Raw genomic sequence first — 13756 nt, 5'->3', positions numbered from 1 at the left:
TTAATTCTGACGCCGGCAACATCAGCCAAGCTCACATCTCGCTCCTGTAGGTTACAGTGGTTGTGGTGGGTCAGAGCAGGTCTGTCCTGCTCCCTAGCCTTTATCCCACGGCGAGCAGGAGCAGCAGCTCAGGGAAGTGAGAGAATGCAGAAATACTTCCCCGAAACATGCTTCTGCTTCCAGCACTTTCCAATTCGTATGTGAGTGTTGCTCACAGCCAGTACCTCAAGGGGGAAATCGCAGCTGATGATAATTTGTTCACATTTTAAAAGTCTTGCTGCAAAGACGTACACTTTGGGTTATGGTCTTGGGGGAGAAATCCTAATGGGGGAGAATATAAGGCAACTTAATTAGGAGGATGCGTACCTTGAAGTGGTTACAGAAGGAGGTGGTAAGCAGAGCAGGGGAGTAAATGCACAGGTAAGAGCCTGCCATAAGTAGTCTGCATGGCACTTTGAGGCTGAGACACTTCAGAGGCAGCTGAGAAAATCAGTGACAAACAGGCAGCAGTGCCACATGTGAAGGGCTGTGAGCCGAGGAAGAATTTTCTCTGCTTACTGACAGGCCTGGGGCATCTGTGCTGTTTGTAAGCAGGCTGCGATCTTCGGAGTCCGAACTCTCCCTGAATGAGAGTCTCGGTTCAGGAGGCAGTTGCCTCTGCGTAAATGTCAGCGCATGAAAGCCAAATTGAAAACATCCTTTGTGTGCGCCGGTGTCGTGGGTTATTTCTTGGCCTGCTCATGAGGAAAGTCCTGTTTGGCCGCCGTGCTTTAGGAAAAGTATGTGAGACGTGGGGAAGATAGAAAGGAGGTGGCAGCTTGGGGAGAGGCGTTGAGAACAGTTAGCTAATGGGAGACTGGGCTGCTTACAGGGCTGGAATGAGGAGGGAGGCATTTGAACACAGCCAGATAGCCAAATCAGCACTCCCTGTAAAACACTCGATCGTGCTGGAAAGCTGCGGATGGGTTGTGAATAGCGCAGCTAGAGAGAGAGCGCAGCCTTTTATTTTATTTTTTTTTTTCTTTTTTGTTCTCGTGTTATAATTGAGTTGCGGTTAATAAACATTGCAGCATGTGTCTCTTTGATCTTCTGCTACTCCCTCTGACTTAACCAGACGGCAAGAGAGATCCAAAACCAACAAGTTTGAGTATTGAACATGCTTATTATTTGGCTCTGACATAATCCATGATGTTTGGGCTGATGAGCGCAGCACGGTGTAGAGAGCCTGGGCTGTCCGCTGCGGCCCTTCTTCTCAGTGTTTCTTTAACTTGTATTTTTAGTATCCGGCCCTCAAACAATTGTGGAGCTGTTCTTTCAGGAAGTTGCCAGAAAGCACATCATATCTCGACTCTTCTTGCAACCAAACACTTCTTTGGCTGAAACAAGTTTGAACTGGCCCCATCTCATTACCGCAATAGTGTCTGACTTTCTGCCGCTCCTGTATCCTTGGCTGTAAACCTGCCGCGAGGTGCTCGCTCCTGCTGGGATGTAACCAGGGGAAGTTTCTGTTCGGCGAGGCAGTGCCGGAGCCCCCGCACGCACGGAGATTGCACGGAGGCTGCGTATCGCATCCCGGTGCTGAGGCTGGGAGCGTCGGTGGGTCTGCAGGAGGAGGGTTGGGGCTAGCAGAGGGGTTAGGGTGATGGGCTGCAGAGCGTGCGGTGGCTGTAAGTTGGTCATCTCTGCCACCGAGCCTTATGTGGTCCCAAAATCAATGTTTTCCACACCCAAATTTTGAAGACCAGTCTCCTGAACAAGTGACTGTTGTTAGCGTTAATGGGATTTGGGGGCATTTTAAGATTTCACAGAATCCATCCTGTCTATGTGCACAATGAAGGATTTGAGTTTTTGACTTTAAGCCCCTGAGCTCTAGCAACTTGACTTGGCGAGGTGCGATGCCGGGAGATTTGGAAGGGAAGCAAGATTTGGGCAGTTGTGGATTAGATGTACTAATGGTTTTGTTCTAATATGGATAAATCTTATTACAGAATAATGAGTTGTATAAAGAGCAGCTTAATCTTCTCTCCTTTCCCCCCACAAACTGAGCGTGAGAGGCATGCCGGCTTTCAGACTAGTTCTCTGAGCTCTCCGGACTGGATTGTCCTCTGTTCCTTAACCTCCGCTCAGATGGCCCAGCAATCCCGGCTTCCTCTTCCCCGAGTGCCTGATGGGGAGCTGTCAGTACACCCAGCTGCAGGTGAGTGCTTCGCGCCGGCTCTCTCGCAGTAGCTGAAAGGGGAAGAGCGGGAATGAGTGCAGCAGTCTCTTCTCACACGTGGGTTTCTTTCAGTAGCAGCTCTGTGCTTCGGCCGATGCAGAAGTGTAACGCAATGTGAGCTCAGTGCACAGCTGCCTTACCTCTGCTTAGAAAAAACTACCCAAAACATCTTTCCAGTCGCTGGAGGTTTGTTTGGCTTTCCCCTGGTTGCTGCTCTCTGAGCTCAGACATGAGCTAATCTTCCCAAGCGCTCTGCTCCCGTGTCTCCCTTTTGGAGATGATGGGCTGCGAGTTTGTCCTGCAGGTGAAACGGACTGCAAGGAACAATTCTTTTGGTGAATTGTTAGAAATCTGTTATAACTATCAGAGAGTCAGCGCAGTGAACAAATTGTAAGGTAGCAGATACCTTACATGTTCCTCATGCATCCCTCTTATTCCCTGTGGTGTCCACCTCTGCTAACAGAACGGGTTTTTGCTAAATACCTCATACCTAGAAAATGCTGCAGAGTTTGCTGGGGAATCATTGAAGATGTTCATCTCAGGCATTTCCTCTTTCATCTGTTTTCAAGAAAATCCAGGCATAAGTGCTCAGCACTATTATATACCCTTTTCGTGGAGGAGTTCAGTCTCCCAGGGCTTGTCTGACAGCGTGGTACTCTGCACAAGAAACATCTTTGCGGAGCTTGTTTAAATATCACGGCAAGCCCGTAACCTGGGTTTGTTAGCTGCTGCTGTACCCGTAGCTTTTTCTGTGGTACCGTTGCGAGCAGATTGCCCATGGGACTCGGCGTTCGGAAGGCTGTCTTCAACCCAGCAGCAGAAGTACCGTTTCAGGAGGGTACATCTATTTCTTAAACGTCCTTACTAGTAAAAAAAAAAAAAAAACAGCGTAAGAAACCTCCATCGTCTTTCCATCCCTGGCTGCGCTCCCAACATCTTGGTAGGAGGGCGAGTGAACTGCTTTTTTTTTTTTTTTCAGGTGTCTCCGTAGAGTATTTCAGACCACTGTTTTTCCACCGTCTCTTCTGCGCTCTTTGGGGCCTTGGCAGTTGTAGCTGCTTGTGCTCTAGTTCTGAACCGCACAATTTCTTGTCTGCGGAGCCATGTGACGCGGTTCATTCCCCAACTGATGGCAGTCCTTGAGGCACGCAGGGTTAGGCAGGCTGTTATTAGGGAGATGTTTTTTCCTGTGCTTAGCAGAACCTTTTATTCTCACAGTCCCTTACACCTGGGGGCTGAATTGCTTTCTTTTGTGTTCATGTTGCTGCTGAGAAGAATGTCAAATCTGCAGAGCTTTTGAGCCAGGAAATGCCAGGATGGTTTGGGCAGCATCGTTCTGCCTCTTGGCATGTGTGCACTCTCGTGGTGCGAGCACGCTTTGAGTTTCCTTGCATTGCTTTCGCCTCACTTGTGTGCTGCCTGAGGAGATGGGAGAGACTTTTATCTCTGCAGGAGAGGGCTCTTCCTCCTCCCCGCTACCTTCTGTTACGCTTACTGATCCCAGTCGGTCACGTAAACTTGGATTAAGTGCGTTGACCTCCAGAAGCTAACACCAGATTTGCTGTGAGCATGAGCACGATGACCCAAATAGAGGCGGAGATACAGGAGGCACCCTGCAAGTAACAGGCGGGCACGGAGAAGGTCTAGTGACCAAAGCACTGGCCTGGGACGAGGGCCAAACCTTTCCTTGTCGCTTATTCCATGCGACAAGCTGTCGAGCAAGCCTGGGGTGGGATTTATCTGTTGGAGCTGGCTAATCTTGAGCGGTGAATCCAGGCTCAGAGGATGCGTTGCCACGTGGCTTTTAGTGGACCCGTGGCCGGCGAGGCGTGTGTGCTGGTGGTTTATGCACATGCAAAGATGCAGATCGGCCAGTGAAGACCTTGGCTTTACCACTGGGTCCTGGCTTCTCCTCCTTTCCTGCTGAGTCCCAGGGCCTTGCTAGTGGGACATCTCTGTTTCTCCAAGTACAAAGAGCATACGCCGCTCTCTCTCCAGCATGAGGGATGCCAGCTTTTGAGTTTTCATCGTGCCTCCTAGCTGCTTCTTGATAGGTGATGACACTTTGCAGCCCTTATATTATCCTGACAGAGCAGGCACGGGGCCAGGTTGTGTCGTATCGCCCTGGCCAGCGTTCATGTTGTGTCTTTATTTGCCGTGTGTCCTTGGTGCCGTCAGCGCTCCGCCCTGTGCCTGTCAGTTTGTTGTTGTAATCCATGGTCTTCCTTGGCTGCTCTCCCTCTCCTGCCCTGCTGCACAGATCCTAACGCCTGTTTTGCCCGTTCTCCCGCTGCCTTCACACATGCATGCTCCCGTTTAGGCTCTGTGCGCACCGGGGTAGTGTTTCCTCTGCAGTTCCCAACAGCAGGATTGCAGCGGTTGTAGAGAGCATCGTGTCTGATTTTTGGAGATGTTGGCTGCTGTTTCTGAGGCACTTCGTACAGACTCTGGAGCTATTCAGAGCAGGTTGTTTCCCAGAAGCATGTGGGGAACATCTTCCCCCTCTGTGCACCGAGGGGACCTTGGGGCAGGGGAAACCAGCCCTTGAGCTGAAAGAGTGGGATTTGTGTGAGCACTGGAGCTAAAGGGGCCACCAAAATAGTGCTTTGGTGTTGGATACCGAACTCTTCCTTTGGTACAGGCTGCCTGCAGGTCATGAGCGAGTGCTGACCTGAATCGAAATTCCCATTCCTCCTTTCCTGTAGGAATACATTCGTCTGCTGCAGCCGTGGTGCCACGTGAACATGGGCTCCTGCCGCTTCATGATGGGCCGGTGCTACCTTGTCATGGGTGAGGGGCACAAGGTAAGGCTCTCGTCTCCTGGCGCTGCTTCCCTATGGGGTGTGGGACCTTTTTCCTCAAGAGGGTGGAAGTGTACAGGTAGGGTCAGCCTTGTTTCTGCTGTGCAAGGTCAGGAAACTTCCATCTTGAGCTCTGCCTCCTTTGGGCAAAGAGTGAGATTGGAGGGGGACAGCGGGGTCTGCTCTTGGGGAAGTTCTTCTTAGCTTGGGGCCAGCAGGTCTCAGACACTGGAGCTGGAATGGGCAGCACTGTGCTGTCACCAGTACAGCAGGCTGGGAGGGTACACGCAAGCTGCTTTCTGGTCTGCTTCTAGGCTTTGGACTCTTTCTGTCAAGCTGCGTCGGAGGTGGGAAGAGAAGAGTTCTTGGCCAGGCTGATCCAACCTGAGGAGGGTGAGATGGTCTCTGCTCCACGCCTGCAGTACTACAACAAGGTACGGCTGAGCCCGCCCAGCGCACGCGGTCCTGACCAAGGAAATTGGCACCGAGTCATCCCACACAGATGCTGACCAGAGAGAGAATTCCTGCTTGGTCCCCAGCTTTTGGGGAAGTGACTTGAGACTCAGAAAACATTCTTTTTTGGAAGGTGGAACCTCAGTGTAGTCTGTTTACTTTCTTTGAGGGGTGATGACAAGGTGACTACAGTGCAAAAGCTAGGTACTTTCCACCTATTAGTTTCTGAATAGCAGAGGACTTTGTTATCCAGCAGAAAAAGGCAGGGTGAGATCCAGCTGCTGGAGGCAGAAGCCAGACGTGTCCAGGCTAGACGTGAGATGTCGCTTAAGGGGAAGGTTATTAAGCTTTGAGGCAAATTAAAATGAACGTCTTTAAATTGAGATAGGATCTTTCTTCTTGCATCATGCCGTAGTTCAGACAGGCTGCGAGCTTGGACTCAAGGCTCATCGTAAGGGATTCCCTGATTTTAAAAGCCAGAAAGCACAAGGATGGTCAGGTGCCCTTGGAGAGGGAACTTCTCGCTCTGATGGAGCTGCATGCGTGCTTGGGGGCAGAATCGTTTACCTCTCTGTCGCAGGGGTCGTAAATGTTTCAGAAACCGCTAAAATGTTTCAGAAAACTCACATGTGCAGAGATGAATCCTCCAGAAAAGCCATAGCCTGGGCCTGTTGTGCTGGGATTTAGTTCAGACGTCTGCGACTTACCAAAATCTTTCCTTTTTTCAGTCTAATCGCTTAGAAACATTGGCAAAATCTTTTTGACTGCTCTCATGGTTAGTAGGGGCAGGAGTAGCTCTTAAACACAAAAAAAAAAAACAAAACAAAAAAAAAAAAAACCCCAACCAACCAAAAAAAAAACCACAAACCCCTCGCCATCCCGACCTGTTCTTTGGTACTGCCGCAGCCAGTGTTAGAGTATTTAGAGTATTGTCCTCTCCAGGTTCTGCGCTTGTTGGACATGGTGGGTTTACCGGAGCTGGTGATCCAGCTGGCTACCCTGGCTATCATGGAATCGGCGGATGACTGGAGAAGCCAGGTACGGGTCACCTCTTCTGCATCGAGATGTTTCTTCGGGGAGCTTACAGGGGACTTTCTGTTTAGTTGTATAACTCGAAACACGCTCTTTGGTGTTTTCAGGCTACTTTGAGGACTTGCATCTTCAAACATCACTTGGATTTAGGACACAACAGTGAAGCATATGTAGCTTTAACGCAAAACCCGGATCCAAGCAGGTAGGTGACAGTTTTCTGCCTTTATGCTCGCTTGTCTGGGAGGTCCGTGGGCCAATTCTTCCATCAAACTGAAAGGAAGATGACGCTTTAGGGTAGGACGTGGCTGCTGTGTTAAGAGCTTCTGTTTTAGCTTTTGGAAAGGTGTGTTTAAAAAGGCATGCTTCATTTTTGTAAGAACAGCTGGGATAGGCACTGTCTCAAAGCAGGAAACGGTGGGGGAAAAGAAGCTGGTTCAGGGAAGAGCCAAAAGAATGGCTAAAGGATCGCTTGTGGCCTTGTATGTTGAAAAGCTTTAGGAGTCCAGTCAGTTTAGTTTAATAAAGAAAAGACTTGGAGTTGAATTTTCAGCTTGAGTACCATGTGGGAAGTGAACTGGGTAGAGGAAGCTTCACCCTGGCAGAGGAGGATGTGATGAGCAGGAATGGCTGGAATGGATGTTCGGAGGAGAAGCAGGAATGCGTTTTAATTGAGGCTGAAAAAAAAATCTCACCAAATAGAGCTGAGGGGAGGGAGACTGCGCTCCTGAGAGACCTTTGCAGAGGATCTTTGCTGTCCAGGATCTCTGTTTCCAGCACAGGAGAAGTCTGAAGGGACTTCTTGGTTCTAAGCCAGAAAAAAAACCTACGGAGCTTGTCACAAAGTGGCGTGTTCATGGCTTAAAGCCTGAACCTTGAAGATGGGTTTGTTCCCGCTCCTCCTCCTCCTCCTCCTCCTCCAGAATGGTTGTGCTTCTCTCTTCGCAGGCAGCTGGACTGTCTGCGCCAGCTAGTGGTGGTTCTCTGTGAGCGTTCCCAGCTCCAGGACCTGGTGGAGTTCCCCTACGTCAACCTCCATAACGAGGTAATCAGCCTGCGCTGGGAGGAATGGGGAGGGGGGCACAACCGCCCTCTTTTAAAGGGATTGTCCACCCATTTGAGCCTCCGTGTGCTGCAGGTCGTGGGGATCATCGAATCTCACGCTCGAGCGGTGGACTTGATGACCCACAATTACTACGAGCTGCTCTACGCTTTCCACATCTACCGCCACAACTACCGCAAGGGTAAGGCTTGGGGTGGGCAGGTTGTAACAGCCCGACTGCCTGCGGCACCGCTTTTATTTTGGTGGCTTGTCCATGTCCAGGCTCTTGGCTGATGTATTCCCCTTCTCTCGTCAGCTGGAACGGTGATGTTTGAATACGGCATGCGCCTGGGCAGGGAGGTGCGGACGCTCCGAGGGCTCCAGAAACAGGGAAACTGCTTCCTCGCTGCTCTTAACTGCTTACGCTTGATCCGCCCAGAGTACGCCTGGATAGTGCAGCCGGCTTCTGGAGCTGTGGTAGGAAACGCTGAGCTTTACTATGAAGCCTCTGACCCAAGTTACTGACTGTGGGGGACACTCACAGCTGTGTGTTTGGGAAGGAGCTTCCAAAATCCTTTCCGATGTGATGAGGAGAGGCGTTGGCCTCCTTAATCTGCTGCTCACAACTTGTGCAGCGCTGTCTTGCCCCGCTCAGGGGAGACGTCGGTCCTATCCATCACCCTTGTATCGTTGCCCCTATTTGGAGCAGGGTGGAAGCAGGACAAGTTTTGGGAGGGGACAGGTGTACATATATGGGAATATATCAGCTTTTATTGAAGACGGGAGTCTGAACAGCCGGAATACCAGTTCAAAGGAGAATTACTGTAAGGTGGTTTGTGTTTCAGATCTGTTTGCGGGGAGGTAATGACCGTAGCCTGATCAGCTAATGCTGTGCCATGTTTCTGATAACCAGAGATAAACGTAACTTGAACTGCCAACGGGTTGTGTGGCTTTTCTGATTCAAATCAAGGCTCTTAAATGAAGAGCTGGTGTTGAGGCTGTATCTTATCGAGGCAATTTGTCCTTTGAATACCAGGTGGGCATAAACTCTCTTTCTGCTTTTTCCTGCAAGTATGAACGCCCTGGAGCATCCCCGAAGCGAAGCCACGACGGGGAGTGCACGGCTGTTCCCAGTAAGTGCCCAGTCCCAGTGCTTCCTCTCGATTCGTGTCAGAGAGCAGCCTCTCCCCTGGCCTCGGAGCTCTGCTGCTCCCGTGTGAGCTGGGAGGTGGCTCAGGGCAGCTCCCACCTCTGTCAGATCAATAATTTGGGCAATTGTAAGGTAGTTACCAGTTAGATAACGTCTCTAGTAGAGGAGGAACGGTGGGTTTGTAGCGAGGAGATAGGCAGAGTTCAAGGTAACAAGGAAGGGGCAGCAAAACCTGACTTCTCCTGTGGCACTTGCTGTGGTACGACTCCTTTTAGGATGGCAGAGGGGCGTAGACATTTCGCGCAATCCCTGAGAAGCTCTTTTTAAAACACTGAGAGCCCTTCGCGTCCATCTGTTACAGCAACTCGCCAAATCGAGATCCTGGAGCTGGAGGATTTGGAGCGAGAGTGTGTGTTGGCCCGGATCCGGCTGACTCTGGTGCAGCATGACCTGTCAACAGCGGCTGTGGCAGGTAAGAAGGCTGCGGCGCCGCCACCTCTCGCTTCCCCTGAGGTTTGTGGTACGGTCGTAGCTCAGGTGAGGAAACAGCGGTTTTGTTCTGACCCAGAGACAAAACCAGGAGCTGGCCGGGACCGTTCGATTTGTTCTGACCCAGAGACAAAACCAGGAGCTGGCCGGGACCGTTCGATTCGCCTCCCGAGCATGAAATCTCGCCACCAAGTTCTGCAGCTTTGGGGAGGCGGATCAGGAGAAACAATTTTAAGTTTTCCACCAATTTTTTGCCTTTGCCAAGCTCTGGTAGTGGTCTGCAGTGTGGGGTTGAGCTCATGAGTTGGGACAAAAAGACGTCTTTTTGTCTTGCTGAAAATTGCCCCCATAGGAAGTAGAATTGGAAAGTCCCGGAAAAAAACACTCGATGCAAGACTTAAATCATTGTCCCGGACAATCCTGCTTCACGACACAGTGTTAGCTTATCAAAGTTGTTCCTTGTTGGGGAGCGGAGAGCTGCAACTCTCCCACCCTGACCATTTAAAGTATGTTCTGCCCCTCTCTGGTATGAGTTATGCAACATACACGCATTTTTCTCCTTTAAGTATCGGGAGGAGACGCCTTCCCAGTAAGGGATTGCAGGGAAAGGATTGAACAGCTGGTTTGAAGGCAAACTGGAGACGCAGGGAGCCGGGTGCTGCAGTTTCATGTCCCCTCCTGCCTGCGCTGGCAAGGCTGAGCTGATGCTTTGTTCACGTGGATACGGGCCTGCTGTGCCAGTGACATGGCTGCCCCCTCCCTGCTCACCTAAACAGCGGCAGCATTTGATTTCGGGCTGTACGGTGCTGCCTGTGTCCCTCTCCAGCTGGTGCCTGATCAGGGACGGCTCCCTGGGTCCCTGTTGCTTTGTGTGGTCCCTCCAGGGATGGCTCCTGGGCTCACGGGATGTTCCTGAGGCCAAGAAAGCCTCGAGCCGTGCGATGAGGAGGACTGGTGCAGGGTGTTTAACACAGTGCTGCTGTAACTGCCGCTGAATTGCGTGGGGTTAAGCCCCAGTAAGCACTGGGGTGTGACTGGGGGAGGTGTTTACCTTGTCCTCCCTCCCTGCAGGCAACTCCACGCCTGAGGAAACGGTTGCTCTCCTGGTTCGGGCCGGCCTCTTCGACACTGCCATCACTCTGTGCCAAACGTTCAAGCTGCCCTTGACGCCCATCTTTGAGGGACTCACTTTCAAGTACGTAACGAGCCGCTTCTCCTCCCCGCCGCGGGCGACGCGCGGCTGCGGAGACGTGCGCTGCGTGACGCTTGGCAGGGCACAGCTTGCAGCTCCCCAGGGTCAGAAGCCAGCGCTGTCCTGACCCGTCTGCTCGCCGTGGCTGCTAACGCCGTGCCCAGCCTCAGCGGCTGCTGGCTTAGCGGTTTGGAGGTGGAACTTGCTCTTCACACCTGAAAAGTTAAAATAAGGGAGCTTTGCTGAGCCAGTAGGATGGGGGAGAGATTTCCCCCTGGTTTCCGGGGACAGAGCTGACATCTGACAGTCACAGGTGATCCTGACCCTGGCACAGCCATCATCTGGAGACCTTTTCTGGTGAACCGGCTTGTGGCACGCTCCCGCTGCTGCCCACGGAGCTGCTTACGGAAGATTTGTTGGAGCTGTTGAGCAGCTCTCAAAGAGCGGTTGGCAGAGCGCTTGCTCTTCTGTCTGATCTCTGTGCTCGCCCTTTGCTCTCATCCCTCGTCTTCGACCCCAGGATTCCTCTTCTCCTTTGCCTGAGTTGTTCAGGAGCTCTGCTGCGACCCGTTCCTGCGGCTGGACGCATGGAGGGCAGCTCTTGCCCAAACTCAGGGCCCCAAAGCTTGCCTAACATCAGAGTCGTTATTAATTCTTCTCTGGCACTTCGAGCAGCTTAGAAATCACTCTTAACAGGCGCCTTTTCCTGCCAAGGCGGCTGATCCATAGCTGCCGCTTGGGAATAGTCCTGCGGGGACTGGGGTGCAGGACCTGCAGGGTGACGGGGGTGGGCTCGGAAGGCGCCCACCTCTGCGCTGCTCTGTCTTGCAGGTGCATCAAGCTGCAGCTGGGAGGGGAGGCGGCGCAGGCAGAGGCTTGGGACTGGCTAGCGGCAAACCAGCTCTCTGCGCTGGTTACCACCAAGGAATCCAGGTAGGTCCTTGTCTGTGGGGGAGAAGGGCAGAGCTGCTTTTCACGAGTGGGTCATTTCTAGAGGTGGAAAGAAGCCTTGCAGGAATCCACAGGGTGACGGGACTCATAAAACCTGCTCAAAGCAGACCTGTGGGACTGGGACAGTGGGACAGCCGTGCTTCCACGCTCTCCCCAGCCTGCTGGATGCAGCACGCCCCGCTTTGCTGGGCCTGAAGCGCACGCGTTGAACCCGGGCAGCGGGACAGGTTGCCCTGGAGCACTGCGTGGCCTCGCAGACAGCGGCAGGGGCTGCTGGCACAGGTTCCGAGGGGAAACTATTGCCTTGCAGCGCCACAGATGAAGCCTGGCGCCTGCTGTCGTCCTATTTGGAGCGTTACCCGTCCCAGAACAGCCTGTACCATCGCTGCGTCATCAACAAGCTCTTGGCACACGGGATACCTCTGCCCAACTGGCTCATTAACAGCTACAAGGTGAGGACAGGGAGAGGGGCACCGCTCGGCGCGTGCCAAAAAATCCCAGCTGTCCCAGAGCTGCCAGGTCACCGTGGCTTCGTCAGTCACCTCCTCGTTGCAGGCTTTTCCCCTCCGTTTCCCATTCCCAGCTCCAGGAAGCCGTGTCGGATGCTTTGTGCCCGTTACTGAGGCTCAGAGCAGGTTCCTCTCGGTGTTGTGGTGGCTCTTGGGCACGCTCCCTGGCTGACACCAGCCCCTTTTGCTTGCAGAAAGTGGACGCTGCTGAGCTGCTGCGTCTCTATCTGAACTACGATCTGCTGGAGGAGGCTGTGGATCTGGTCCTGGAATACGTAGATGCTGTGCTGGGCAAAGGGCACCAGTATTTTGGAATCGAGGTGAGCTCACCTGCAGCCTGGGATGTGGCAGGGAACCGTTCCTTGGGACAGATCCCGCTTGAGGTCGGGGTATTGTGCCCTCGATTTGCGTGATGATGCTTCCAGGAGAAACGGGTGTGCATAACCCACCCTAGAGGAGTGGAGACCTCTTAGTGGGACCAGCAGGACAAGCAGGTGTCAGGACATGGTTGCCGGGGGGCTTTTCCTTGCCGTGGCTGTGGGGGAGGAGCGTTCCCACACACGACACAAGGGTTTCTCTCCCTTCCAGTTCCCACTCTCCGCCACTGCCCCCATGGTGTGGCTGCCCTACACCGCCATCGACCAGCTGCTCCAGGCGCTGCAGGAGAGCACCACCAACCATCACAACGTCGTGGTAGGTCCAGCTGCCCCGGGGAAAAGGGGGCCGAGGGGTGGCAGGGGAGCACCACAAGGTGCCCAAGCACAGGGAGAGTGGGAATGGGATGGGGGACGGGATGGGAGCACTGGTCTCTGACACCTGCTCTGCCCCTCGCCCAGCTCTATCAGAAGCTGCATGACAAGATGGAGGACTACCAGCAGAAGGTCAGCGTGGCTACCCGGGATCGCCTGTACCGCCGCAACTAGCGGCAACACCACCGCCCGCCCGCGGCCACCACCCCTAGGCCCCCACTGCTCTCTGTCCAGGTGACGTCCCCAGGAGCCAACGCCATCCCACCCCGCGCTGGCTCAGCCGGTGGTGCTATTTTTACTCATTTTTTTTTCCATAAGGGTCCGGTTTGGGGAGGTGGAACGCACCTCGCTGTTCCCTCTGGGGCGTGATCGGTGATGAACAGAGCTCTGGGGTGTCACCGTCACCGGGGCGGCCCCCCTCGCTCTCATCCTGTACCATACGCAGCAGGTTTTGGCATTTCTTTTTATTTATTGTTGTGGTTTTGGATGAACTTTAATAAAATCAAAGTGTTATTAGAGGTCTGTGTCGGGACGGGTGCTGCCCTACAGCACCCTCGGGATTTTGGGGGGTTGGAAGGTGAAATAAGGGGGGATGTAGGGCCCCTCTCCCCAGGAGAGCCCTATAGCGCCCTGCTGTAGGGCAGTATGGAGGGACAGCACTGCACGGTGGAGCTGTGGCACCTTGCTATAGGGCCAAGGGCTAGGACTGCCCTATAGGGCCAGAGGAGCAGTGCTGTGCTATAGGGCAGGATGGAGCTATAGCCCCACAGGCCCGCACCTACTAAAGGGTAGGACAGCCCTATAGGCCCGAGGGGCAGTATGCACTATAGGCTTAAGGGCCAGCACCATGCTAACAGGTCAGGATGGAGGTATAAGCCTGAGGGGCAGGGTGCTATAGGGTAAGAAGGGGCAATAGCCCACTACGCTATAGGGTGGGATGGGGCTACAGCCCTGGAGCACAGCAGCAGGCTATGGGGTAGGATGGAGCTGAGTCCCAAAGGAGCAGCACTATAGGCTCCGGAGACAGCACTGGGATACAGGACAGGAGGGGTCTATAGGATAGGATGTGGCTATAGGCTCCAAGAGTGGCACTGTGCTATAGAGCAGGATGGCGCTATAGGGTCCGAGGGCAGGAGGGGGGCTACGGGCTCCTGGGTGGCACTGAGTTATAGG

At 53.3% G+C, this 13756-nt stretch overlaps 1 protein-coding gene across 1 annotated transcript in view; it reads left to right on the top strand.

Moving 5' to 3' along the window:
* NUP160 (nucleoporin 160) overlaps positions 1-13056 on the top strand; it is a gene marked incomplete at its 5' end in the record, with an annotated part of 28518 nt that extends 15462 nt beyond the window's left edge. The window contains 17 exons of the mRNA XM_082485170.1: positions 1281-1440; positions 2128-2197; positions 4924-5022; positions 5334-5453; positions 6415-6510; positions 6612-6706; positions 7450-7546; positions 7640-7745; positions 7860-8020; positions 8616-8676; positions 9055-9165; positions 10254-10377; positions 11206-11307; positions 11636-11777; positions 12029-12154; positions 12423-12527; positions 12671-13056. Of these exons, the coding sequence (XP_082341296.1) occupies positions 1281-1440; positions 2128-2197; positions 4924-5022; positions 5334-5453; positions 6415-6510; positions 6612-6706; positions 7450-7546; positions 7640-7745; positions 7860-8020; positions 8616-8676; positions 9055-9165; positions 10254-10377; positions 11206-11307; positions 11636-11777; positions 12029-12154; positions 12423-12527; positions 12671-12757 (1862 nt within the window). The 3' untranslated portion in view covers positions 12758-13056. The remainder of the gene's footprint in view (positions 1-1280; positions 1441-2127; positions 2198-4923; positions 5023-5333; positions 5454-6414; positions 6511-6611; positions 6707-7449; positions 7547-7639; positions 7746-7859; positions 8021-8615; positions 8677-9054; positions 9166-10253; positions 10378-11205; positions 11308-11635; positions 11778-12028; positions 12155-12422; positions 12528-12670) is intronic.
* Positions 13057-13756: the final 700 nt, after the last annotated feature.

This window comes from Vanellus vanellus (genome assembly GCF_965231255.1).
Source record: "Vanellus vanellus genome assembly, chromosome: 6".
Taxonomy (NCBI): Eukaryota; Metazoa; Chordata; class Aves; order Charadriiformes; family Charadriidae; genus Vanellus; species Vanellus vanellus.
Note: the sequence above shows the minus strand (reverse complement) of the source record. Positions and strands in the feature narration are given on the sequence as shown.